Genomic DNA, 27,397 nt, shown 5'->3' with positions numbered 1-27,397 from the left:
TTCATTTTTATAACTACATTATAATAATATATTAACAAACATATTATTAATGCATATAATTTAATATATACTTTGATAAACATCTCAAGCATTACTCTTTTAAATGTCACCAAAATATAATTTTATCCAAAAGTGAAAATAAAGTAAAAGAAGAAGAAAATAAAAATCTTTAAAATAAATTTGATTACATTGGTTCTTTTGGACTTGGATTCCAGTTTGCCATGCAGTGCACCGTCGGCTCTGTTTGGCTCCTCGAAAAATTTTTAATTTCCATTTTCAGTATTTGATAAAATATATATATATATATATATATATATATAAATATAATTAAAAAAAAAAAATGTATGATGATGAACAACAATTTGAATATGAAATTTCATGAGAAAGATTGATTTCCCATGACACGAACCCAACTGTCATTAGAGAAAGCCGTTAGGATTTTCAACCGTATATTTTCCCGCTCTCTGACATTTCAATATCTCCGCCGTCACAATGACTCAGATGACGATTTGGAGTCCTGTAATGCTAAGATCTTTGGCCTCGTTGAGAGGCGACGAGACCCAGTTGGTTTGGAGCTCTTCGCTCAGTGCCTACAACAACATGGGTCTTCACCCACACCTCAAGCTCTCAACAAAATTTTGTCTTTTGGAGCAAAATCGGCTTCTCTTGATCTGGGTTTTCAGATTCACGCTCTCATTATTAAGTTGGGTTTTTGTACAAATGTACATATTTGCAGTGCTTTGGTTGATTTGTATGCAAAATGCGGGACAATGCCCAATGCCCAGAAACTTTTCGATGAAATGCCTCAGAAAAATGTAGTAACTTGGAATACATTGACTTCTGGTTATTTGCATGCCGAGTGTCCGAAGATGGCGATTGGGATTTTCTTCAAGATGTTGAAAGTGGGAACAGCACCAACGCCTTTCAGTATGTCTGGTGTTTTGGTTGGATGCTCACAACTAGAAGCTGGAGCGCTAGGAACTCAGGTGCATGGTTTGAGCCTTAAAATGGGGTATTGCTGTAACATTTTTGTGGGGACAGGGTTGATAGATATGTACTCAAGGTGTTATAGTCTTGATGATTCAAGGCGGGTTTTTGATCAAATGCCAGATAAGAATGTTATTACTTGGACTTCCATGGTTACCAGATATGCACAGAATGAACAGCCTGATGAGGCCATGATCTTGGTAAGAGAAATGCTGCGTCTTGAAGTTAAGCCAAATGATGTAACTTATAACAGTTTGTTGAGTTCATTTTCTAGTCCCAATCTTCTGGATAAATGTGGGCAAATCCATAGCCGGATTGTTAAAGAAGGTTTTGAGTTCAACACATATATAGCAGTTACCCTGGCTACTATATATTCAGAATGCACTAATAGCTTGGAAGACTTTGAGAAACTTTGCTCTTGTATCTCAAAATGGGATCAAGCATCATGGAATGCGGTTATTGCTGGTTATTCTAATTTAAGAGTTGGTGATCTTGCGCTGAAATGTTTCTCTGAAATGAGGCAAACAGGCCTGAGTACAGACGTTTTTACGCTTACAAGTGTTTTAAGAGCAGTAGGAACTATTTCAGGCCTTGAAGAAGGAAAGCAAATACATGGTCTAGTTTTCAAGAGCGGGCATGGCTCAACTTTACATGTTCAGAACGGGCTTGTTTCCATGTATGCAAGATGTGGGGCTATCCATGAATCGAAATGGGTTTTTACATTGATGGATGAACACGATATCATCTCCTGGAATTCACTGTTATCAGGATGTGCCCATCATGGATTCGGTCAGGAGGCTGTTGAATTGTTTGAACACATGAGAAGAAGCAGCGTCAAACCAGATGACACCACCTTCCTCATTGTGCTCACTGCTTGTAGCCATGTTGGTATGTTGGACAAAGGACTGGAGCTATTCAATTTGATGAGAAATGATAATTCACTTTACCTCCCAAAAATGAAGCATTATGCTACAATAGTTGATCTTTTTGGTCGAGCAGGGGATCTCCAAGAAGCTGAAGCCTTTATAGATAGCATGCCAATAGAGCCGGGGCCCTCGGTTTATAAAGCTCTGCTTAGTGCTTGCCGGGTTCATGGAAATAAGGAAATAGCACTTCGCTCAGCAAAAAAACTTCTGAAATTGTGCCCAGATGATCCTGCAACTTACATACTGCTGTCATATGTCTTGATAACAGATGGTTACTGGGATGATGTACAAGGACTGCGGAAGCTCATGTATGGTAGAGGAGTTAGGAAAAATCCAGGTTATAGTTGGATATAAGTAAAAAAACCAAGTACAAATATTCGACCCCTTTTTTTTTCTTCTTCTATTTTTTAACTTGTTTTTTTGAAAGATTAATTTGTCTTTGTTTGAAAGCCTAAAATTTTCGCTTTTTCCACAAAACAAAAACCTCAAGGTAGAAGAAAATATTTTGTATAACAGTTACACCATGTCATAATCATCATAAAATTCTGCGCCAGTTATTTTTCGACATGTCAGCATATAGATAAAAAAGCATTTATTAATTGGTTTTTATTTAATAATTATTAATTGGTAAATGTCAATAAATAATTGGTGCTGTAATACCAAATAATTTGGGCCCGTAACATATTTTTACAAACCGTGACAAAGAGCATTTTCCTGAGTGGTACCACAATGCATCTCTTTCCAAATTTCTTGACAGACGAAACATTTCCTTTAGATTACATATTTATATGAAGCAGTTATCATCCAAAATGTCGTTCCATTTGATCACATATTCATATTTGACTCAAAACTGTGAGAATTGTTGTTTCTTTATCAGAAACCTATAGATTGTGTTGACATGCAACAAGTTATATATGGTGCTGAAAACCAAGCTAGGGAACCCAACAATCTAAATTTGTCAGATAAGGCGGTTAGTTACATGTTCCAATTACAAAAAACTAATGATTGTACTGCTCCAAGGCATGAGGCTGAGGAAAAGGAAGAGATGATTGTTCCTGGTGTGGTCAATTTGCTATTTCAGGAAATGGGCATTACTGTTCATCCTTTCCAAGTGAAAAATCCAAAGCTTGCAAAATTCTTCTACCACGTGTAAAAATGGAGCCCACAAGACAAAACTGAAAAGGTTGACATGTGGCTCTTGTTTATTTTCCAAGCAACCACTCCGGAAATGTCTGAGCATCATCCATAATGTTTGTGAGCATGATAAGTAAGAGAGGTCAGAGAGAATGCAAATAATTTGAGTCTCAAAACTCAAGAAAGCGAAAAACTGGATTCCAAATTGGAGCAAAAGTTTCATTTTCATATGGATCGCATGCATAGATATGGAGATGGTCTTTCAACTCCTACCAACCTAACAATTGAACAATTCCTTCGAGGTAAAATCAATTAATAAATTGTTTTTTAGATTCTTGAAAGCACCTAACAAAATTGTTACAAAGTTGAGAATGGATGTTGCAGATGGTGAATCATCTGGTTCAAGGCGATCACCGACATCCTTGTCTTTATCGCCTACACTTGGGAGGGAACATGATTTAAATGAAGAGCACATTCATGGACACAACCAGAAGAAATCAGTTCTAATGAAGGTGAAAGAGAAGGCCAAGAAACTGCGCCACACTCTCAGCAGCAAGAAGAAACAAAACGAAGACGGTAGTAGCACGCCCACATGGGGTGTTACATTGGAGGATGATGATGAATTGGAAGTAGAAGATGCTGAGTATCTTGGAGCCCCAAGTAATACAACCCTTCATTACTGATAAGCACTCTATTCCATGCATGCCTTATGTTTCATATTTTGGAATTTTTGGTCTTCTGGTGAGTTTGATTCTATAAAGATGTCTCATTTTATTTCCAGTGTACGAATCGGAGCTGGCACCGGAGGGATACAAGGAGAATGCAAGGCAGCATCCAAGAGCAGTTCCAGTGATCTCCGAGAAGCATGTTTTGCCTTCTTCTGTCAAACAAGGCTCTGAGAGTCCTCTTAGTCCCAACCAGGCAGGTGTAAATTCTACTAGTAGTCCTAATAATAAGACAATCACTGACACTGTGACCGAGAAGTTGGCACCAGCCTATGCCACTGTATCAGATGCAACTCATGCAATTGCCTCAAAGATTCAAAACCTTGCTGTGTCTGCAACCGCGGCAGCTACTTCACAGCAGCAGCGGCAGCAGCCTGGTTCTGCCCCCGCAGCACCACAAATGAATCCAATGCAGGCAGCTTCGGGAAGCGTTTTAGCTCCCGTGGAGACGCAATCCTCTTCGGCCCCTAGTTCTACCCGTTCGATGGGTACACAAGCAGGAAAGAATGCCAGTAGTGTTGATCAGCAAATATGGGATAAGGGTGTTTCAGTGAAGCAGTATTTGATGCATAAATTTGAGCCAGGGGAAGATGAGAGAGCACTTTCACAGGTGATATCCGAGGCAATGAGTCCGAGGAAAACTGGTGGTGGTGATCATGTTGGTGTGGTGGAGAAGGTGAGAGAAGCTGTTACTTCTTTGCTAAGGCATGATCATCAAGAGCCGTCCATTTCCAAATCTACCTATGCTCGCTCTGCCACAATGCCTCCCACTACTTCCCGCATTCCCATCTCTACCAATGCTCATGAAGGTCCATTTACTACTTGCTTTTACTTTGATTTCCTTCATTTTTATGTCTATGGACTTCATGGTTCTTTTTTGATGCATTTTCATGAAGTTCTTTCTTTCTCTGTATTGCAGTTGGTGAAGAAGAAACTCATGGAAGAATACTCCAAGCCAATTAGTTGAAAAAAGGATTATTCTGCATATATATTAACTTTTTTTTTTGGTAATATTCTACATATATATATTAACTAAACCACAAATTGATCTCATAATATATAATATATGGCTCCTCAAGATCATATTTGTTGAATTTTTTTTTAATATATATTTATCTTCTTGATTTGTAATTAATAGTCCATATAATGGGCACTGATAAAAAAAAAAAAAAACACTTTTGAAGCTGTAGAAGATTAAATATATATATATATATATATATATCCAAACCAATGTAATTATTTTGCAAAGTTCCTGTTTTGGAATTTTGTTGTATTTTTACCTCAAATATTTGAATCAACATCATATGTATGATGTACTTATTTCTGATGTGACGAATACAAAATCAGTTAGACTACCCCCAAAAAAAAAAAAATAATAATAATGATACAAAATCAGCTGTCACTAATATAGTGGCTATGCAAGAAAAAATAAAAGGCATTGTCTATTTATTAATTTTAATAATATATAGTTTAAATCATAATTTTTTTTAAATAATTTATCTAGTTTACAAACTATTTATTTTTTTTTCATAATTCAAATTTATATTTTTATAAACACAATAAAAAATATCCTACCGATCTATCTCCTTCGTCAATTTAAATCATACTTAATTATATGTCATTGGATAGCCGAAAAGTAAGGAAAAGAGAAATATACATAGGCAATACCCAATACCCATCAGATTCCTTAGAAATTACAAAAAGTGGAGATTTGAAAGCTTGTTTTTTCTGCACCACAGCTTTAAGTTCAAAATTACCGAAAAAGAGAATATTCTGTTACAATAATGACAAGCAAATTCTTATAACGAATTCTTATAGCTTTATTTATTTATTTATTTTTAATGATAGAAAATTCCAATAGCTTGAAAAGCATGTTTTATAGTAGTAATAATTTGAATCAAAATTTTCAGGCTCCTTTTTCATATCTGTCACCAGCAGTGTAAACGCTACAATTTTAATTATCATATAAAATGACCACATTATCATCATCATCATTTTATATCACTTTTACTTTCAAAAAGTAAAAAGAAATTAATATTGCTTCTAATATCAACAATTGCAGACCACATTTAACTTTGTTCTTTCTGTTTCTTACTTCAAATCATGTTTGATTTTCCACTCTCCGACCCACAGGAACATGGATTTTGCGCCCACAGAAACATGAATTTCTTTTTTTTTTTTTTTGGCACACAAAAACCTGTTGCGAGATTTAGAATATATATTTAACTTCACATTACCCTTATTAAGTCATTGTCATACTATAAGGGAAGAAAGAAATCCGGTCTTGTGCATGTTAAACAATTTAAATAACAATTCAACACAAACGTAAATTCTAATAGGGTGACAAAAATCAAATATAAGATTTCTCAATTAACAAAGTTTTGATACCATGTTAAATCATTATTAATCTTAAAAACTATACTTAATAAAAAAACAGAGCCAGCCACATATATCATACATATTTGTCAATAATCCTAAAGGTGCACAAAGCAGATTTACATAAAAATTTGCTATTAATTCACCAAAAATAAAATATAAAATCTTGCGATTAACAAAATTTTAATACCTTGTTAAATCACCATTAATCTTAAAAACTATATTTAATTAAAAAATAGATCTAATAACGTATATCATACAATTTTTCAATAATCCTAAAAAGTGCACAACGCAGGCTTACATAAAAATCTTATTTAATTCACAAAAAACGAAATAAAAAGAATCTGCTATTTATATATCAGGCAAAGCGCCTAAAATTAGCCGCCCATGTGTGAGCCAATAATTTCAGTTTTCCATCAAAACTCTTTTTGTTGATTACAAATTGAGAATCACGTTTTATTGACAAAATTCCACAGGACAGATACTATCAAATTATTCCTCTCTTGACCTTGACCCTCTATAAACAACTTGGTACAAGTGTAACAACTTTGTTTTCATTCAAAGATTTGTTACATATACTATATATATATATATATATATTACCATAAAGTCAAGGCAAAAGTAAAATTTTTATTTTTTTCACTTTCCAAAAGTGAAAACTCAGAAAGCAAAATTTACTTTCACCCACTGCTAAGACAAAATTATATATTACCGTCACATCGATCACTCGCTCAGCTAAATTTTTCTAATGGGTGCACTTTTCTTTCTGACCATTCTCTATGTGTCCATCATCCTCAATTTCTCCTTAGCACAGGATGAAAACCAGTTCATTTTCAATGGCTTCCATGGATCCAATCTGCTGCAACTTGATGGAGTTGCAAAAATCCATTCCAATGGTTTCTTGCAGCTCACCAACACATCAAAGCAGCAGATAGGTCATGCTTTCTACAAAATTCCCATAAGTTTCAACTCAAGTAACTCCTCTGCTTCGATTCCTTTCCCATCATTTTCAACAAATTTTGTGTTTGCCATAGTCCCAGAGCTTCCAAATCTCAGTGGGCATGGCATGGCCTTTACCATCTCACCTTCTATGGGTTTCAACCAGGCTGTTGCAAGTCAGTATTTGGGTTTATTCAATATCTCAAACAATGGGATCACTTCAAACCATGTGCTGGCTATCGAGCTCGACACGATTCAGAATCCTGAATTCAACGATATTGATAACAACCATGTGGGAATTGACGTGAATGCCTTGAGTTCATTAGATTCAGCTCCTGCAACTTACTTTTCCTCTGAAGAAGGGAAGAATATAAGCTTGAAGCTCATCAATGGAGTTCCCATGCAGCTTTGGATCGATTATGATGCACCACATAAGAAACTCAATGTAACTTTAGCACCAGCAACAAGCAAGAAAACAAAGCAGCCTCTCTTGTCAACAGCCATAGATCTTTCCCAAGTTCTTTTGGAGAATATGTATGTTGGTTTCTCTGCAGCCACAGGGTCAATCGCAAGTGAGCATTATGTGCTCGGTTGGAGTTTCAACAGAAGTGGGCAAGCACAACATCTTGAAATTTCAAAGCTTCCAAAACTTCCTCGACAGAGGAAAAGAAGCCAGCTGCAAAGCAAGATGACTGTAATATTACCTCTAGCTGCAACTGTTGTCGTTGTTCTGATCATGGTGATTGGAGCTGTTTGGTTTATAAGGAGGAAGAAATACGAAGAAGTACGGGAAGATTGGGAAAAAGAATATGGTCCTCACAGATTCTCCTATAAGAATCTATATAAAGCAACAAATGGTTTCAAAGAAGTGGAGCTTCTTGGAGCAGGAGGTTTTGGAAAGGTTTATAGAGGAAAGCTTCCTAATTCTCATGTGGAGATAGCTGTGAAGAGAGTTTCCCATGATTCAAAACAAGGTATGAGACAATTTGTGGCTGAGATATCAAGTATGGGAAGGGTTAGGCACAGAAATTTGGTGCAGCTTCTCGGTTATTGCAGACGAAAAGGAGAACTACTCTTGGTGTATGATTATATGCCAAATGGAAGCCTTGACAAGTTCTTATTCAGCAATGAAAAGCCAAATCTTAATTGGTCTGAAAGATTTAGAATTCTAAGAGGCGTAGCATCTGCTCTTCTTTACCTCCATGAAGAATGGGATCAAGTCATTTTGCATAGAGATATAAAAGCTAGCAATGTTCTATTAGATGCTGATTTAAATGGAAGGCTTGGAGATTTTGGACTTGCTAGATTATATGACCATGGTACCAATCCTCAAACCACTCATGTGGTTGGGACTTTGGGTTATCTAGCTCCAGAGCTGACTAAAACTGGAAAGGCAACCACTAGCACCGACGTGTTTGCTTTTGGGGCTTTTCTGCTTGAGGTGGCTTGTGGAAGGAGGCCTATAGATCTGAAAGGACAGCATGAGGAGTTAATTCTGGTGGATTGGGTAATGGAATTGTGGAGAAGAGGAGCAATCCTTGATGCCAGTGATCCTAAATTGGAAGGTGATATTTTGGCAGAGGAGATGGAATTGGTTTTGAAACTCGGCCTGCTTTGTTCGCACTCCATGCCAGAAATGAGGCCTAACATGAGGCAAGTGGTGCAGTATTTGGATGGCTATGATAGTTTTTCAGAAATGCAAGCTGATAGCAGTGTTTTCATGAGTACATATACAGCAAGTCGTCAAGCATCTGATTTGGTCATGTCATCTTCCTCTTCGCTTGAAAAGTTTTCTGTTCATTCATTGTCAACCAATGAATCAATCCTCCACAGAGGCCGCTGAATTACAAATTTTATTGCCCTCAATACAGACACAAAGATCCTGATCTATGTTGTGAGGGTGACTTTAAATTTACCGGTGAAACAAAAGGAGCTAATCCATTTCTTCTCAAGAATAGAATATATGTATATGCTTGTGTATTTTTAGGCATGTTCAAAAGTGCTACAAACTCCAAAATGTTTATCAAATGTCATGTTTTAATATTTTTTCGGTTGATATATTCATATAACCTAAATATGAACGAGTGAACTTTTAAATAGATTAGTAAATAAAAAAAAAAATCAATTAAATATTATCATATTATTTATTAAATAAATTTGGTACATATTTTGATAAGTACAACATTATTCTTATGTATTCTCATATTTATGTGCTACAGATCAACATAAACAACTTTTTATAAGTTAACTTTCTTAATATCTTTCAGGCTTGTTTATATCCAACTAAAAAAGTAAAAGATTTCTATACTTGGGGTTAGGAATATCAGAATCTATTTTAAATTTCAGGGTCAAATTTATTTATAAAATTTTGTTTGAGGATATAAAGTTTTGAACCTAATGGATTCATTTGTTTACCCTTATCATTGTTAGCAAATTTGGTTTGTAAATTTATGGCTTTTTCAGTGCTTGACAATTTGAAACCAGAAGGATATTTGCAGATTCATTCATAATTTATAGTACTTCTGCCAACAATTCTATGTGTTAATGCCTGAGACTTTTCGTAATAATTAATAAGTTTGACCATTGTAATCGGGGAAAGCAGATAACCTTCTCCAAGTGATACTATTCATAAGAAAGTGACTAATTATCGAGAGAGATAACATGAATGAGTCTTGAAAAGAAGGGTCTGTTGAAACAAATGGCCTAGGTCCTTTTTAAGCAACAAAAGTTGAATATTAACATCCTATTTGAAGGTTTTGTAAATGTGATTGGAAAGAAAATAATAACACTAATAAAAGCAATAATTGCTCTAGTTGTTGAGAAATTAGACACTCTTCCTAACTCTTCAGAATGTTGAGATTAACGGATCGAATTAGAGATTTAAACAGTAATATCAAAACACACTGCATACACAAAGGAAAGAAATTAAAAGAGACAAAAAATTTAACATGGTTTGGCGACCAATTTGATCCCTACCAGCACCCCAAACACCACTATCAAATATGTTTGTAGGCATAGAATGGTGAAATCTCTCCTCCCTCTCAATTCTGGTTTTTATTTTTATCACACAAGCACAGAAGAATAAAAGGATCATAGACTAAACCTAGTGGTTTATTTATTTATTTATTTTTTATTTTTATTAAGTCTTCGCCCAGGCACTGAATCACCATATGAGAAACTTCAATGAAAATGACAAAGTTGAAAATCCTGCACATTTGGCTGAAAATATTTCTAAGTCATTATCTATGAAACATTGGTAAAAAATAAATTGTCGCAAGTTGATCTTTTTGGCACTGCTGTGGCATCTAAATCATTCATTTCTTTCACCCACTCTATCGGTTAAAATAGAAATGAAGATTAGTATTCAAAATTTTCCAATAAAAAGTCCCCATCTAGGCAAGTTTTGGTTGCCGATTGTACATATATGCACACACACACGTTTACTTTTCCGTTGAAAATGTGAAAGAGCGAAGTCAAATCAGCCAAATAGAAAAGAGTGACGGATTCATGATGTTTCCAAAGTACCTGCAGCACATTGGATAGAGGTGCTTGATTTCTACCCCAACAAATGATATCATAAATTATAAAAGATAAATTTATATATCATATGCTCTAAGATGCATAGAGTTCCTGCAGGACATTTTTAGAGCAATAAATTTGATTTCAATATATTTTACATCTCTATATCTTTTCTCACTCTGCATTATATTAGTGTCAAAGACAGTACATATAAGAAGACTGTGGACCTACACTGCTCACCAAAAATTTGTTGTCGATCAAAATTTTCATTTTTCTTTCAAAAAGAGAAAAAAAAAAAAAATCACGAGTAATAATTTATGGTGGAAATTGAGAAGCATGTTTAGACCACTAAATGGAAAACTTAGAAAAAAAAAAAAACAAAAATCCCTAGTCGAAACCCCTATTGATTTTCTATCCTACTGTAATGACTTGGTTTCCCATGACTCAAGGAACCTTTTTATTTTCATTTTATTTTATTTTTTGTGGTATCAAATTGATCTTTCCACGGGAGCACTTAATTTTCTAATAGTTATTTGTGTTTGTGATAACTGGAATGGTTAAAAACTATCAATTTCTTACTTGGCCCTTTTTATCCTAGATTTGGAACTTGGTTTCCCCATGACTTGGGAAAGGGAAACATAGTCAGCCTAAAGGAGAACCTGAGAAGTAAAATTTGCTTAGACATTTATATATACTATTACCACCAAACTGAGCTCTCTCCGTGCTTAACTTTCTCAATGGATGCAAGTACTAGATCACTTTTGCTTCTGACAATTCTCTTCAACATCCATTTCTCTCTGGCTCAAGATGAAAACCAGTTCATTTACAATGGCTTCCATGGAGCCAATCTACATCTTGATGGAATTGCAAAAATCCACCCCAACGGTTTATTGGAGCTCACCAACATTTCAAGGTAGCAAATAGGTCATGCTTTCTGCAAAATCCCCATAAGTTTCAGCAAATCTTCCTCTTCTTCTATTCCTTTCCCTTCGTTTTCAACAAACTTTGTATTTGCCATGGTTCCTGAACTCCCACATATCAGTGGTCATGGCATAGCTTTTACCATCTCACCATCTATGAGCTTTGAACATGCTGTTGCAACTCAGTACTTGGGATTATTCAATATTTCAAACAATGGCCGTCCTACAAACCATGTGTTGGCAATCGAGCTGGATACAATTGTGAACCCTGAATTTGAAGATATAGATGACAAGCATGTTGGAATTGATGTGAACAGCTTGAAATCAGTTGAATCAGCTTCTGCAACTTACTTTTCTAGTGAAGAAGGGAAGAATAAAAGGTTGAAGCTCATCAATGTGGAGAGTGTTGGAATAATAAACCAAATTTAATATTTCACTTTTCTCTAGGATATATAATAAATACGAATGGGTAATGTAAGAACTTCTTAAATATGGTTCATGAACTATGAAAATAGTGCATGTTTATATATCTCTGATTTCGTCTATTGAAATAGAGTGTGTTGAAAAAAAAAATACATTTTATATATTTGCTCATGTTTTGGCTCTCATTCTTGAACATGTAATGCACTTCATTTTAAAATATATATTAAAAATAAATCAACAATTGTTAAATATAAACAATTTGGCTTCCCTTATTCTCCGCTTCAATAGAGAAGATTATGATTATTGGAGCCATCAGATGAAGATACTGCCAAAATCATTTAAGTTATGGAGTACTGTTGAAGATGGATATGAAGCCAGAAGATGAAGAGAGTTTAACTACAGCAGAAATCATTTTGTTGAAAGAAAAAAGAGAAAAAAACAACAAGGCTCTTTTTCAAATTTATCAAACCATTGAAAGATCAGTATTTGAAAGGATTGCAAAAGCAAAAACATCCAAGCAAGCCTGGGAGATGATTCTATTAGCATATAAAGGAGAAGAAAAGGTGAAAAAGGTACGTCTGCAAACTTTAAGAGCAGAATTTGAAAAATTAGAAATGAAGGAGAGTGAAAGCATTTCAGATTATTTCAATAAGGTTACTTCTATTGTGAATCAAATGGCTTCTAATGGAAAAAATTTTAGAAGATCAAAAGGGTGTTGAAAAGGTTCTTTGAAGCCTTCCAAAAAAATTTGATTTTATTGTCGTTGCAATAGAAGAATCAAAGGATTTATCTGCTGTTTCAATAGAGGAGTTGTTTGGAATTTTAAAGTCTCATGAATTTCGAGTAAATAAAAGAACTCTTGCTTCAACCAGTTAGACTTCTATTGATCAAGCTCTTAAATCACAAGTTAAAAATACAAAAGCGCAAAATTTCTCACCAGCTAATTTTCGAGGATGTGGAAAAGGAGATAATAATAGAAGAGGAGGTTCAATTTCATGAAAGAGGGAGAGGAAGTCCAAGTAGAGAAGATTCTTTAGTAGAAAATATAAATCAGCCAGAGAACACACCACAAAGGGGACGAGGTGGCAGATTCAGAGTAGGAAGAGGAAAAGGCTCTACTTTGCATGGACATGGCTATTTTGAATGTTATTATTGTCACAAGCTTGGACACAAAGCGAGTGAATGTTGGAATAATCCAGCTAATCAAAGAAAGAATGCTAGGTTCATTCATGATAAGGAGGAAGGTAATTCTGAAACTTTGTTTCTTGCTTGCTATAGTGATAGAAATAATGTTTTGTATTTAGATAGTGGAGCAAGTAAGCATATGACAGGAAATAAGCAATTTTCATCATTAGAAGAATTTGAACATGATCAAGTGACAATAAGAGATGCAAAATCCTATAAAATACAAGGTATGGGAGAAATTATTTTTAAAACTAAATCTAGAACTTTGGAGAAAATGATAGAAGTTTATTATGTCCCTGGATTGCAATGTAATTTGCTAAGCACTGGGCAACTTTTGAAAAAGGGATTTGATATTCACTTCCATGATAATATGTGCATTCTAAGGAGGAAAAGTCAGCTTGTTGCTAAAATTCCAGTGGCTTCGAATAATTTATTTCCTTTTACACTGGAAATCTCTAATATTAATTGTTTTAGATGTGTTGAAGAAGAAAATTCTGAAATATGGTATAATAGATTTGGGCATTTAAATATTGGAAGTCTAAGGTTGCTATAAAAAAAAAAAAAAAGATGGTTAAAGGCCTACTTGAAATTGATCAAATCATTGGAGTATGTGAAGCTTGCCAGCTTGGAAAGCAGCATCGTGAGTCTTTTTCTTCAAAATCTTTTCATCAAGCTAGAAGACCTCTTGAGCTTGTCCATTTAGATTTATGTGGTCCAATGTCAGAACCATCTATGGGAGGTAACAAGTTTTTTATTTCCTTTATCGATGATTTTCAAGAAAAGTTTGGACATTCTTTCTTAAAGCAAAATCAAAAGCATTTCAAGCTTTCAAGGATTTTAAAGCTCAAATTGAAAAGTTTTCAAGATATGAGATTAAAACTTTGAGAACTGATTGTGGTGAAGAATATCTTTCAAATGAGTTTGAATTATTTTGTAAAGAGGCTGGTATAAAACATGAACTAATAGTTCGTTATTCGCCACAGCAAAATGGTGTTTGTGAAAGAAAAAATAGAACAATCAAGGAAATGGCATGGTGTATGCTTAAAAGAAGAGGGTTGTCTTTAGATTTTTGGGCTAAAGCTGTATGTTGTGCTACCTATTTAATCAACAGGTCACCAATAAAAGCTTTGCAAAATTGCACTCCTTATGAAGCCTGGTACCGGTCAAAACCAAGTATTCATCATTTGAGAAATTTTGGAAGTCTTGCATATGCACATATTCCTGATGCTATGAGAAGCAAATTGGATGACAAGGGCTGAAAAATGTATTTTTGTGGAGCTTATAAATTATATAATCCACTTACAAAGAAGATTGTAGTAAGTAAAGATGTGAAATTTGATGAAGCATCATCTTTCTATGACTTTGAAGCAGATGGTTCACTCAAGACACCATGTGTTGTAGTTGAAGATGAAAGCAATTATCAAGATTTAGAAAATGAAGATTCTTCCCAATGGAGAAAGACAAGGACTATGCAGGAGATATATGGTGCAACTCAGCCAATAAATCAAGAGTATTTTCTTTGTCTTTTTGGCAGGAGAAGATTCTATTTCTTTTGAAGAAGCTGTCAAGGAAGAAAAATGGAAAATAGCTATGAAGGAAGAAATTGATGCAATTGAAAGAAATAGCACATGGGACCTCAGTTCTCTTCCAGCAAAGAAAAATGCTATTGGAGTTAAGTGGGTGTTCAAGACAAAGATCAATCTTGATGGTTCAATCAACGAATACAAGGCAGATTAGTTGCCAAGGGATACAAGCAAAAGGAAGGTGAAGATTTCAAAGAAGTTTTTGCACCAGTTTCAAGACTTGAAACTGTTCAACTGATCATCTCTCTTGCAGCTCAAAATAATTGGGAAATTTATCAAATGGATGTTAAGTCTGGCTTCTTGAATGGATATCTTGATGAAGAAATTTTCATTGCGCAACCATCTGATTTTGTGAAGAAAGGTGGAGAGCACAAAGTTTATAAATTGAGAAAGACCTTATATGGTCTTAGACAATTACCTAGAGCTTGGTGTAGCCGAATTAATTCTTATTTTGAAAAGAATGGCTTTCAGAAGTGTCCATATGAGCATACTCCATTTGTCAAAAATCATGGCAAAGAAGGTTTCATCATTGTGAGTCTTTATATTGATGATCTCATATTCACTGGCAACAATATGGAGTTATTAAATAATTTTAGAGCATCAATGAAAAGGGAGTTTGAAATGACAGATTTGGGAAAACTACATCATTTTGGGGAATTGAAGTTCATCAAGGCAGAGAAGGAATTTTTATTTCTCAAGAGAAATATGCAAATGATATTTTGAAGAAGTTTAAAATGGAGCAAGCAAATCCGGTTTCAACTCCATGTGTTGCTGGATTAAAGTTAAGCAAAAATGGTGAAGGAAAACTTGTCATCAAAGTGTTTTTGGAAGTCTAGTTGGAAATTTGATGTATCTAAGGGCAACGAGGCTTGATATCATGTTTGCTGTTAGTTTGGTGAGCAGATTTATGGAGAAGCCATATTAAAATCATTTAGAAGCTGCTAAAAGAATTTTGAGATATGTTAAAGGGACCATTGATTATGGTATATTTTATCAAGCAAATCTTCCAATTAATCTTGTTGGTTACACTGATAGTGATCTTGCTGGAAGTGTTGATGATGGTAAAAGTGTGCTGGTTATGTGTTCAATATTGATTGTGGAGCAATTTCTTGGATCTCAAAGAAACAACCGGTGGTAGCACTTTCAACCACTGAAGCAGAGCACATAGCTACTTGTGCTGCAGGCTGTCTGATTATCTGGTTACAAGGAGTCTTGAAGAGTCTCAAGTTTAAGCCAGAAAAGCCAACTATTTTGTTTTGTAATAATAGTTCAACCATATTAGTTGCTAAAGATCCTGTTATACATGGGAAGACTAAACATATTCAGACTCGATTTCATTTTCTCAAGGATCTTACCAAAGATGACACAATTCAAATTGAATACTGCAGAAACAGAGACCAGTTGGCAGATATTTTGACAAAATCTCTCAGTCAACAGCTTTTCAAAGAGATAAATTCTAAGCTTGGAGTTAAAAGAAAATTTGGTTTACATGGGATTGTTGGAATAATAAACCAAATTTAATATTTTACTTTCTCTAGGATATATAATAAATACGTATGGGAAATGTAAAAACTTCTTAAATATGGTTCATGAACTATGAAAATAGTGTATGTTTATATATCTTTATTTTTGTCTATTGAAATAGGGCGTGGTGAAAAAAAAAAAAAAAAAAAAAGGTTCTATATATTTGCTCCTGTTTTGGCTCTCCTTGAAAGTGTAATGCACTTCATTTCAAAATACATATATATATAAAATAAACCAACAAGACCCCATGCAGCTTTGGATCGACTATGATGCAGCAGAAAAAACACTCAACGTGACAATAGCCCCTGTGAGGAGGACAAAACCAAACAGGCCGCTCTTGTCAACACCAATTGATCTTTCCTAATTTCTTTTAGAAAATATGTATATTGGTTTCTCTGCCTCCACAGGGGCAGTTGCAAGTGAGCATTATGTGCTTGGATGGAGCTTCAACAAAACTGGACCAGCACAAAGTCTTGAAATATCAAAGCTTCCTCGGCTTCCTCCACACAAGAAAAGTAGCCAGAAGCCAAGTAATATCATTATAATATCACCTATAGCTGCAACTGTTGTTCTGGTCATGGTTATTGGAGCTGTTTACATTATAAGGAGGAAGAAATATGAAGAATTACGGGAAGATTGGGAAACAGAATATGGTCCTCAAAGATTCTCCTATAAGAATCTTTACATAACAACAAAAGGTTTCAAACGAAACGGAGCTTCTTGGAGAAGGAGGTTGTGATGATTCAATCCTCAAAATTCACCTTGTAATGCTGCTGTGATGTGCAGCAGAACTGTTCACCTCGTAATGCTGCTATGATGTGCTGCAGAACTAGTGCAGAACCTGTTTTGCGTGTTTTCAAACTTTTGGAGGTCAAAACGGTGCACTTCATTATCTTGGAAGTAAAAAATGGCAAAACGGTTATTTTGCCTCACATCTTAAGTAGAGTGACGTCGTTTTGAGGCAACACTTGTTTTATATATGGTTTCCTTCCTTCACAAAGAAAAGACAGAGAAAAACAAATTTCCAGAAAGTTGCAGAAAGCGGGTAAAGCTCCAAGAAACCTGTTTTCATTACCTCGTGTTCTTCTTTGTGTGTAATTGATGTTCTTTGTGAGTTATTTGTGAGTTTTGTATAGAACACTGAGTGAAAAGGGTGTTTGGGTTGTGAATATCTGAGTGATTCCATAGTTAAAGTTCTGTAGTTGTTTCCTGTAACAGCAGCTATTCAATGAGATACCAGAAGCTCTCACTGGAGCAACGAGGACGTAGGCAATCTTGGCCGAACCTCGATAAATCTTGTTGCTGTTTGTGTTAGTTATCTTTCAGTTTTTTTCTCTCTGATTTTCCAACAGAGGTTTTGGGAAGGTTTATAGAGGAACACTTCCTAATTCTGATGTCCAAGTAGCCGTGAAGAGAGTTTCCCATGATTCAAAACAAAGGATGAAAGCATTTGTGGCTGAGATAGCCAGCATGAGAAGGCTGAGGCACGGAAACTTGGTACAGCCTCTTGGGTATTGCCGGCGAAAGGGAGAACTACTCTTGGTTTATGGTAATATGCCCAATGGAAGTCTTGACAAGTTCTTGTTCAGCAATGGGAAACCAATCCTCCGCTGGTTTCATAGATTTCAAGTTCTCAAAGGTGTTGCTTCTGCTCTTCTTTACCTCCTTGAAGAGTGGGAACAAGTAGTTTTGCATAGAGATGTAAAGGCTAGCAATATTCTGTTAGATGCTGATTTAAATGGAAGGCTTGGAGATTTTGGTCTTTCTAGATTATATGACCATGGTACGTATCTTCAAAGCACTCATGTGGTTGGGAGTGTGGGCTATGCAATGAGAAATACAAGGCATTGTATATTTGTTAATTTTAATAATATATAGTTTCAGTCACAATTAATACTTGATTATATGTCAAAAAGTAAGGAAAAGAGAAATATACATAGGCATGTTGCGACAATTGATAGAATACCCATCAGATTCCTTAGAAATTACAAAAAGTGGAGATGTAACAGCTCGTTTTTTCTGCACCACAGCTTTAAGTTCAAAATTATCGAAAACAAAGAATATACTGTTACAATAATAACAAGCAAACTGTTATAATGAATTCCATTAGCTTTTTTCTTTTTGATAGAAAATTCCAATAGCTTGAAAAGCATGTTTTATAGTAGTAATAATTTGACTCAAAATTTTCAGGGTCCTTTTTCATATTGTCACTAACAGCGTAAACGCTAAACTTTGATTATCATATAAAATGACTTAACATTATCATCATCATCATCATATATCACTTTTATTTTCAAAAGTAAAAAAATTAATATTGCTTCTAATATCAACAACTGCAGACCACATTTAACTTTGTTCTTTCTGTTTCTTACTTCAAAACATGTTTAATTTTCCACTCTCCGACCCACAGGAACATGAATTTTCCGACCAGAGAAACATGACTTTTTTTTTTTTTTCACACACAAAAACCTGTTGCCAGATTTTAGAATATATCTTTAACTTCACATTACCCCTATAAGTCTTTGTCATACTATAACGGAAGAAAGAAATCGGGTCTTATGCATGCTAAATAACTCAAATAACAATTCAACACAAATGTAAATTCTAATAGGTATACAAAAAAATTAATATAAGATTTCTTGGTTAATAAAGTTTTGATATCATATTAAATAACCATTAATTTTAAAAACTATAGTTAATAAGATTTGGATCTAACAACATATGTTGTACATATTTTTTAATAATCCTGTTAAAGTTGGTAATCCGAATTCTATTTGGTCTGATATGAAAAGCTCATGGTACAATCTGTTTGATAAAATTTATTTTGTGAAATTTTTTGGAGCTTTGTGATGGTAGCGGAGGTTGAGGGCCGATAGGCTAGAGACTAAAGCCCACCATTGAGCTCCACGCGGAGCCCCCTCAGTACTTAGATTCAGTTTTAAGATTTATTCCATACTATATGTTTAAGCTTTTGGAGTTTTTTTTGTTGTATTGAGTTTTATAGCCGCTTTATTCGTTCACTTCTTATACCAATTTTTTCAATAAAAAATTTTGTCGCTCTTTTTCCATAATTTTTTTCTCTCAAAGATTTTCCATGTAAATCTGTTCGTGTTTTGTTTTTATTCTTGTTCTTCTATTACTATTGTTCTTGTCATATTTTCGTAACAAATCCTAAAAGTGCACAATCGCAGGATTACATAAGAATATGCTATTTAATTCACCAAAAAAAAAAAAGAAAAATCTTCTATTTATATATATCAGGCGAAGCTTCAAAAATTAGCCGCCCATGTTGAGCCAATAATTTCAGTGTTCATCAAAACTCTTTTGTTAATTACAAATTGAGAATCACGTTTTATTGACAAAATTCCACAGGACAAATACTATCAACTTATTCCCCTCTTGACCTTGACCCTCTCTAAACAACTTGGTACAAGTGTAACAACTTTATTTTCATTCCAGGACTTGTTACGTATATATATATATATATATATATAAGCATAAAGTCAGTCCAGAAGTGAATTTTTTATTTTATTTTTTTTTTTTCACTTTCCAAAAGTGAAAATTCAGAAAGCAAAATTTGCTTCCACCACTGCTAAGACAAAAGCATATATTACCGTCTCATCGATCACTCTCTCAGCTAAATTTTTCTAATGGGTGCACTTTTCTTTCTGACCATTCTCTATGTGTCCATCATCCTCAATTTCTCCTTAGCACAGGATGAAAACCAGTTCATTTTCAATGGCTTCCATGGATCCAATCTGCTGCAACTTGATGGAGTTGCAAAAATCCATTCCAATGGTTTATTGCAGCTCACCAACACATCAAAGCAACAGATGGGTCATGCTTTCTACAAAATTCCCATAAGTTTCAACTCAAGTAACTCCTCTGCTTCGATTACTTTCCCATCATTTTCAATAAATTTTGTGTTTGCCATAGTTCCAGAGCTTCCAAATCTCAGCGGGGGTGGCATGGCCTTTACCATCTCACCTTCTATGGGTTTCAACCAGGCTGTTGCAAGTCAGTATTTGGGTTTATTCAATATCTCAAACAATGGGATCAATGCAAACCATGTGTTAGCAATCGAGCTCGACACGATTCAGAATCCTGAATTCAAAGATATTGATGACAACCATGTGGGAATTGATGTGAATGGCTTGAGTTCATTAGAGTCAGCTCCTGCAACTTACTTTTCCAGTGAAGAAGGAAAGAATATTAGATTGAAGCTCATCAATGGAGTTCCCATGCAGCTTTGGATCGATTATGATGCACCACATAAAAAGCTCAATGTAACTTTAGCACCAGCAACAAGCAAGAAACCAAAGCAGCCTCTCTTGTCAACGGCCATAGATCTTTCCCAAGTTCTTTTGGAGAATATGTATGTTGGTTTCTCTGCATCCACCGGCCCAACCGCAAGTGAGCATTATGTGCTCGGTTGGAGTTTCAACAGAAGTGGACAAGCACAAGATCTTGAAATTTCAAAGCTTCCAAAACTTCCTCGACAGAGGAAAAGAAGCGAGCTGCAAAGCAAGATGATTGTAATATTACCTCTAGCTGCCACTGTTGTCGTTGTTCTGATCATGGTGATTGCAGCTTTTTGCTTTATAAGGAGGAAGAAATACAAAGAAGTACGGGAAGATTGGGAAAAAGAATATGGTCCTATCAGATTCTCCTATAAGAATCTATATAAAGCGACAAACGGTTTCAAAGAAGTGGAGCTTCTTGGAGCAGGAGGTTTTGGAAAGGTTTATAGAGGAAAGCTTCCTAATTCTCATGTGGAGATAGCTGTGAAGAGAGTTTCCCATGATTCAAAACAAGGTATGAGACAATTTGTGGCTGAGATATCAAGTATGGGAAGGGTTAGGCACAGAAATTTGGTGCAGCTCCTCGGTTATTGCAGACGAAGAGGAGAACTACTCTTGGTGTATGATTATATGCCAAATGGAAGCCTTGACAAATTCTTATTCAGCAATGAAAAGCCAAATCTTAATTGGTCTCAAAGATTTAGAATTCTCAGAGGTGTAGCATCTGCTCTTCTTTACCTCCATGAAGAATGGGAACAAGTCATTTTGCATAGAGATATAAAAGCTAGCAATGTTCTATTAGATGCTGATTTAAACGGAAGGCTTGGAGATTTCGGGCTTGCTAGATTATATGACCATGGTACCAATCCTCAAACCACCCATGTGGTTGGAACTTTGGGTTATCTAGCTCCAGAGCTTACTAAAACTGGAAAGGCAACCACTAGCACTGATGTGTTTGCTTTTGGGGCTTTTCTGCTTGAGGTGGCTTGTGGAAGGAGGCCTATAGATCTGAAAGGACAGCCTGAAGAGTTAATTCTGGTGGATTGGGTAATGGAATTGTGGAGAAGAGGAGCAATCCTTGATGCCAGTGATCCTAAATTGGAAGGTGATTTTTTGGCAGAGGAGATGGAATTGGTTTTGAAACTCGGCCTGCTTTGTTCGCACTCTATGCCAGAAATGAGGCCTAACATGAGGCAAGTGGTGCAGTATTTGGATGGCTATGATAGTTTCCCAGAAATGCAAGCTGATTTGGTCATGTCATCTTCCTCTTCACTTGGAAAGTTTTCTGTTGATTCATTGTCAACCAATGAATCAATCCTTCCCAGTGGGCGCTGAATTGCAAGTTTTATTGCCCTGAATACAAACACAAAGATCCTGATCTATGATGCAAGGGTGACTTGACCGGTGAAGGAAAAGGAGCTAATCCATTGCTTCTCAAGAATGAAATATATGTATGTGCTTGTGTATTTTTAGGTATTCTTGTATCAAAAGTGCTACAGATATCAAAGTATTTACCAAATGATATATTTTAATATTTTATTGGTTGATATATTTATATATTGTAAATATGAATAAGTGAACTTTTAAATAGATTAGTAAATAAAAAAAAAAAATGTTACCACATCATTTGCCAAATAAACTTGGTGAATATTTTGATAAGTTTAGCGTTATTCTTATGTATTCTCATTTTTATGTGTCTACCCATTACAAATAACATATTGTAGTACATATCAACATAAATAACTCTTTACAAGTTAACTTTCTTAATGTCTTTCAGGCTTGTTTATATCCAACTAAAAAGTAAAAGATTTCTATACTTGGAGTCAGGAATATCAGAATCTAGTTTAAGTTTCAGGGTCAAATTTGTTTATGAATTTTTATTTGAGGATATAAAGTTTTGAACCTAATGGATTCATTTGTTTACCCTTATCGTTGTCAGCAAGTTTTGCTTTGTAAATTTATGGCTTTTTCAGTGCTGGACAATTTGAACGTAGAAGGATATTTGCAGATTCATTTGTTTTCCCACACTCATTTACAAAACCTTCAAGTAGGATGTTAATATTCAATTTTTTTTGCTTAAAAGGAATTAGTTATTGAGAAATTAGACACTTTTCCTAACTCTTCATAACGTTGAGATTAACAGAATTAGAGATTTAAACAGGAATATCAAAACACATCGCACATACAAAGAACAGAAATTAAAAGAGACAAAAAAAATTTAAGATGGCTTAGCGATCAATATGATCCTACCAGCACCCAAAACACCACTATCAAATATGTTTAAAGGTATAGAATGGTGAAATTTCTCCTCCCTCTCTATTCTTATTTTTTATTTATTTATATTTATATTTATATTTTTATCACACAAACACAGAAGAATAAAAGGAACATATACTGAACCATTTTTTTTTTTTTTTTTAAATCTTCACCCACAGCACTGGTACTAGTCTTATCACCATTTGAGAAACTTATTCATAGTGTGTCTTGCAATTCAGAAAATCAATGGAAATGACAAAGTTGAAAATCCTGCAATGGTGTGACATTTAAATCATTCATTTCTTCACGAACTCTATCTGTTAAAAATAGAAATGAAGAGTAGTACTAAAACTTTCCAATAAAAAATCCCCATCCAGGCAATTTTTGATTGACGATTTTTTATATATGAGCAAGGTCCAGTGTCAGAAATCAGCCGAATATAAAAGAGTGATGGATTCATGATGTTTCCAAAGTACCTGCAGCACATGGGCTAAAGGTGGTTGAATTCTATCCCAACAAATGATATCATAAATTATAAAAGATAAATTTTGTATACATGATCAAATGCTCTAAGATGCATATAGTTCCTGCAGGATATTTTTAGAGGAATAAATTGATTTCTACATATTGCATCTTTATTTTCTTTCACTCTGCATTATATTAGTGCAAAGACAGTATATATAAGAAGACGGTGGACCTACACTGCTCCTCGATCGTTGAGAAATAGTTTCACTTTTCTCACCAAAAACTTCTTGTGGATCAAAAGTTTCATTTTCTTTCAACCCAAAAAAAAAAAAAAAAAAAAAAAAAAAAAAAAAAAAAAAACTCTAGTCTAAACCCCTGTTGCTTTTCTATTCTACAGTGATGACTCAGTTTCCCATTACTCCGGGAAACTTTTTATTTTTATTTTTATTTTTTGTAGTATCATATTGATCTTTCTTACTGAAATTGCTCACAAGAACAGTCTTAAAGCACTTGATCTCTCTCTGTGCTTGCTTAACTTTCTCGATGGATGCAGGTACTAGAGCACTTTTGCTTCTGACAATTCTCTTCAACATCCATTTCTCCCTGGCTCAAGATGAAAACCAGTTCACTTACAATGGCTTCCATGGAGCCAACTTGCATCTTGATGGAGTTGCCAAAATCCACCCAAATGGTTTGTTGCAGCTCACCAACATTTCAAGGCAGCAAATGGGTCATGCTTTTTACAAAATTCCCGTAAGTTTCAACACATCTTCCCCTTCTTCTATTCCTTTCCCATCGTTTTCAACAAACTTTGTATTCGCCATGGTTCCTGAACTCCCAGATATCGGTGGTAATGGCATAGCCTTCACCATCTCACCATTTATGGCCTTTGAACATGCTGTCCCAAGTCAGTACTTGGGGTTATTCAATATATCAACCAATGGCCTTCCTACGAACCATGTGTTGGCAATCGAGCTGGATACAATTCAGAACCCTGAATTTGAAGATATAGATAACAACCATGTTGGAATTGACGTGAACAGCTTGAAATCAGTTCAATCGGCTCCTGCAACGTACTTTCCAACAGAAGGGAAGAATATACGCTTGAAGCTCTTAAATGGAGATCCGATGCAGCTTTGGATCGATTATGATGCAGCACATAAAATACTCAATGTAACAATAGCCCCAGTAAGGAGCACGAAACCAAACCGGCCTCTCTTGTCAACACCAATTGATCTTTCCCAAGTTCTCTTAGAAAATATGTATATTGGTTTCTCTGCAGCCACAGGGGCATTTTCAAGTGACCATTATGTGCTTGGATGGAGCTTCAACAGGACTGGACCAGCGCAAAGTCTTGAAACATCAAAGCTTCCTCTGCTTCCTCCACACAAGAAAAGTAGCCAGAAGCCAAGTAATATCATTATAATATCACCTATAACTGCAATTGTTGTTCTGATAATGGTTATTGGAGCTGTTTACTTTATAAGGAGGAAGAAATATGAAGAATTACGGGAAGATTGGGAAACAGAATCTGGTCCTCAAAGGTTCTCCTATAAGAATCTTTACATAGCAACAAAAGGTTTCAAAGGAACGGAGCTTCTCGGAGCAGGAGGTTTTGGAAAGGTTTATAGAGGAACACTTCCTACTTCTGATGTCCAAGTAGCTGTCAAGAGAGTTTCCCATGATTCAAAACAAGGGATGAAAGAATTTGTGGCTGAGATAGCCAGCATGAGAAGGCTGAGGCACAGAAACCTGGTACAGCTCTTTGGGTATTGCCGGCGAAAGGGAGAACTACTCTTGGTTTATGATTATATGCCCAGTGGAAGTCTTGACAAGTTCTTGTTCAGCAATGAGAAACCAACCCTCAGCTGGTTTCATAGATTTCAAGTTCTCAAAGGTGTTGCTTCAGCTCTTCTTTACCTCCATGAAGAGTGGGAACAAGTAGTTTTGCATAGAGATGTAAAGGCTAGCAACGTTCTTTTAGATGCTGATTTAAATGGAAGGCTCGGAGATTTTGGGCTTGCTAGACTATATGACCATGTTACCTGTCTTCAAACCACTCATGTGGTTGGGACTGTGGGTTATCTGGCTCCAGAGCTGACTAAAACTGGAAAAGCAACTACTCGCACTGATGTGTTTGCTTTCGGGGCATTTATGCTTGAAGTGGCTTGTGGAAAGAGGCCTATTGTACTACAAGGACACACTGAAGAGTTAATTCTGGTGGATTTGGTCATGGAGTGCTGGAGGAGTGGTGCAATCCTTGATGCCAGTGATCCAAAATTGGAAGATAATTACTCGGCAGAGGAGATGGAGTTGGTTTTGAAACTTGGCCTGCTTTGTTCACAGTCTATTCCAGCAATGAGACCCAACATGAGGCAAGTGATGCAGTATTTGGATGGCAGTGCTAGTTTGCCAGAAATTCAAGCTGATAGAATTGTTTGTTCAAGTACATTTAGAGCAAGTAATGATTATAAAGCATCTGATTTGGTAATATCATTTTCCTCTTCATTTGGAAAATATTCTGCTCCTTCCTTGTCAAGCAATGAATCAATCCTCCACAAAGGACGTTGAATTAGAATTTTTTTTCTTTTTTTCTCTGAATCTGTTATTAGGGTGACTTAACCCGTGAAATCCAAGGTGCTTATCAATTGTTTATGGGAGAGATGGAAGAATCTTATGAAGAACACAATGTATATATGTGTGCTTGTCAATTGTCAATGATATTTGCAGATATTTTTCCCTCGTTGAATAACAAGCATTCATTAGTCACATTACTTCATGATATGCTCAATAGCTTCATAGGTAAATAACAAATACTTTTTGAAACAAACAAATTTGACTGCACTTATTACTAATCTAGACAATCTTCTCAAAGGGATACCGTTCATAATTAAGAACGTTACTAATTAGTGAGGGAGAAAATGCTTGAGTCTTGTAAAAAGGTAAAAGTTACAATAAGTGAAGCAAGACTAGAGTGATATTTTTTTTCCCTCTACTCTCTCTTTCATATTTTCTGTAGGTAATTTTTGAGAGGACTGAGGCTAATAATGTAGTTTGGACAGCAAGCCAAGAAGACAGCAATATTCCTATATCATTGCTGTATTGCTTGCATCAGATAAAAAATATTACCACAGTATACACTGGGTCTCAGTTTCATTGCCAACATTTGGTTCTTTTGAAGCATACAAAATAGCATGCATAACATCCAGCTAGAAGGTACTTGCAAGAATTCAATAGGTGTCTCTGATCACCGGCTTAGGTCTAGTACCGTGCCGTGCAATGCAGGAAACCAAGAAAGTGACAAGTTTGAAAATTCTACATTTGGCTTCAAAATATCAAAAGTAACTATGAAAGTTTGGTCATAAGGAAACCAGTGCAGGTTCACGCATTTTTCCCTTTTACTGTAGCATTCAAAGCATTAATTTATTTCATACAGCCTATCCCTGTGGGTCCTGCTTGGTACAATAATTTGATTTCTAAGACTAGGGGAATTTGGTTACAACCTAATGTTCAAACTTGATAAGATACCATTATGTTTAATCTACCAAACTCATCTCAATTTACTGATAAAAGTATTTTATTTTCATATAATTGGAAAGGTCAAGGGCGGCGATCTGGTATGCAATGGCGTAAGGTCCCCTTTAGTCAGGCCTCCAATATTTTAAATTAATGTTATTTTTTTTATATATTTAAAATAATTTTAAAAATTGAAAAATTAGATAGCCTAACATAAAAATAAGGTACCCCTTTAATTATTCTAGTTTTTTTTTTTTTTTTTTTTTAATGGCAACGAATATTTTTAAATGCTATTATATTTTTTCAGAAAAAAATAAATATTGAAACTTTAATTCTCTTTTGCAACCTTTACCTCTTGCATAAATCTCTTTTAGACTTTCAACCTTCTAATCTTTTATCATTTAAATTTTTCTATGTTTCATATCTTTCCATTTGAATCCAACTTGGCTTTTATCTCTATTTTTTTTATTGTATATTATAATCTCCATTTAAGTGTGGTGACAAATTACTCTTTTTAAAATATATATATATATATATATATATATATATATTATTGAACACTAATTATTTTAGGGATTTTTTTTATATTTTTGCATTTCAAAGAACATTTCATTTGAT

General features: G+C 35.0%; 5 protein-coding genes and 1 pseudogene across 6 annotated transcripts; all 6 read left to right on the top strand.

Moving 5' to 3' along the window:
- Positions 1-208: 208 nt before the first annotated feature.
- On the top strand, positions 209-2,415 carry LOC107411005 (pentatricopeptide repeat-containing protein At1g11290, chloroplastic-like). Its single transcript, XM_016018509.4, has one exon. The coding sequence runs from the start codon at positions 399-401 to the stop codon at positions 2,265-2,267; it is 1,869 nt and encodes a 622-aa protein (XP_015873995.3). The 5' UTR covers positions 209-398; the 3' UTR covers positions 2,268-2,415.
- Positions 2,416-3,138: 723 nt separating this feature from the next.
- Positions 3,139-5,049, top strand: LOC107411013 (low-temperature-induced 65 kDa protein). Its single transcript, XM_016018517.4, has 4 exons — positions 3,139-3,349; positions 3,432-3,707; positions 3,829-4,581; positions 4,692-5,049. Exons 1-4 carry the CDS (start codon positions 3,277-3,279, stop codon positions 4,733-4,735), a joined length of 1,146 nt encoding a protein of 381 aa, XP_015874003.3. The 5' UTR covers positions 3,139-3,276; the 3' UTR covers positions 4,736-5,049.
- Positions 5,050-6,896: 1,847 nt separating this feature from the next.
- LOC107411036 (L-type lectin-domain containing receptor kinase SIT2-like) lies at positions 6,897-9,151 on the top strand. Its single transcript, XM_016018543.4, has one exon. The coding sequence runs from the start codon at positions 6,897-6,899 to the stop codon at positions 8,928-8,930; it is 2,034 nt and encodes a 677-aa protein (XP_015874029.3). The 3' UTR covers positions 8,931-9,151.
- A 2,192-nt stretch (positions 9,152-11,343) lies between these two features.
- Positions 11,344-18,195, top strand: LOC125421166 (L-type lectin-domain containing receptor kinase IV.2-like; annotated as a pseudogene).
- Positions 18,196-19,798: 1,603 nt separating this feature from the next.
- Positions 19,799-22,091, top strand: LOC107410986 (L-type lectin-domain containing receptor kinase IV.2-like). Its single transcript, XM_048468666.2, has one exon. It carries the CDS (start codon positions 19,892-19,894, stop codon positions 21,875-21,877), a length of 1,986 nt encoding a protein of 661 aa, XP_048324623.2. The 5' UTR covers positions 19,799-19,891; the 3' UTR covers positions 21,878-22,091.
- Positions 22,092-23,323: 1,232 nt separating this feature from the next.
- On the top strand, positions 23,324-26,018 carry LOC132799561 (L-type lectin-domain containing receptor kinase IV.1-like). Of its 2 annotated transcripts, XM_060811723.1 has the most exons (2): positions 23,879-24,016; positions 24,105-26,018. In XM_060811723.1, exon 2 carries the CDS (start codon positions 24,146-24,148, stop codon positions 25,832-25,834), a length of 1,689 nt encoding a protein of 562 aa, XP_060667706.1. In that variant the 5' UTR covers positions 23,879-24,016; positions 24,105-24,145; the 3' UTR covers positions 25,835-26,018. The 2 variants fall into 2 exon arrangements, with proteins under 2 accessions (XP_060667705.1, XP_060667706.1); XM_060811722.1 differs by having other exon boundaries at positions 23,324-26,018.
- Positions 26,019-27,397: the final 1,379 nt, after the last annotated feature.

Source organism: Ziziphus jujuba, chromosome 10, assembly GCF_031755915.1.
Source record: "Ziziphus jujuba cultivar Dongzao chromosome 10, ASM3175591v1".
Classification (NCBI taxonomy): domain Eukaryota; kingdom Viridiplantae; phylum Streptophyta; class Magnoliopsida; order Rosales; family Rhamnaceae; genus Ziziphus; species Ziziphus jujuba.
This window is presented reverse-complemented; position numbering and strand designations above follow the sequence as displayed.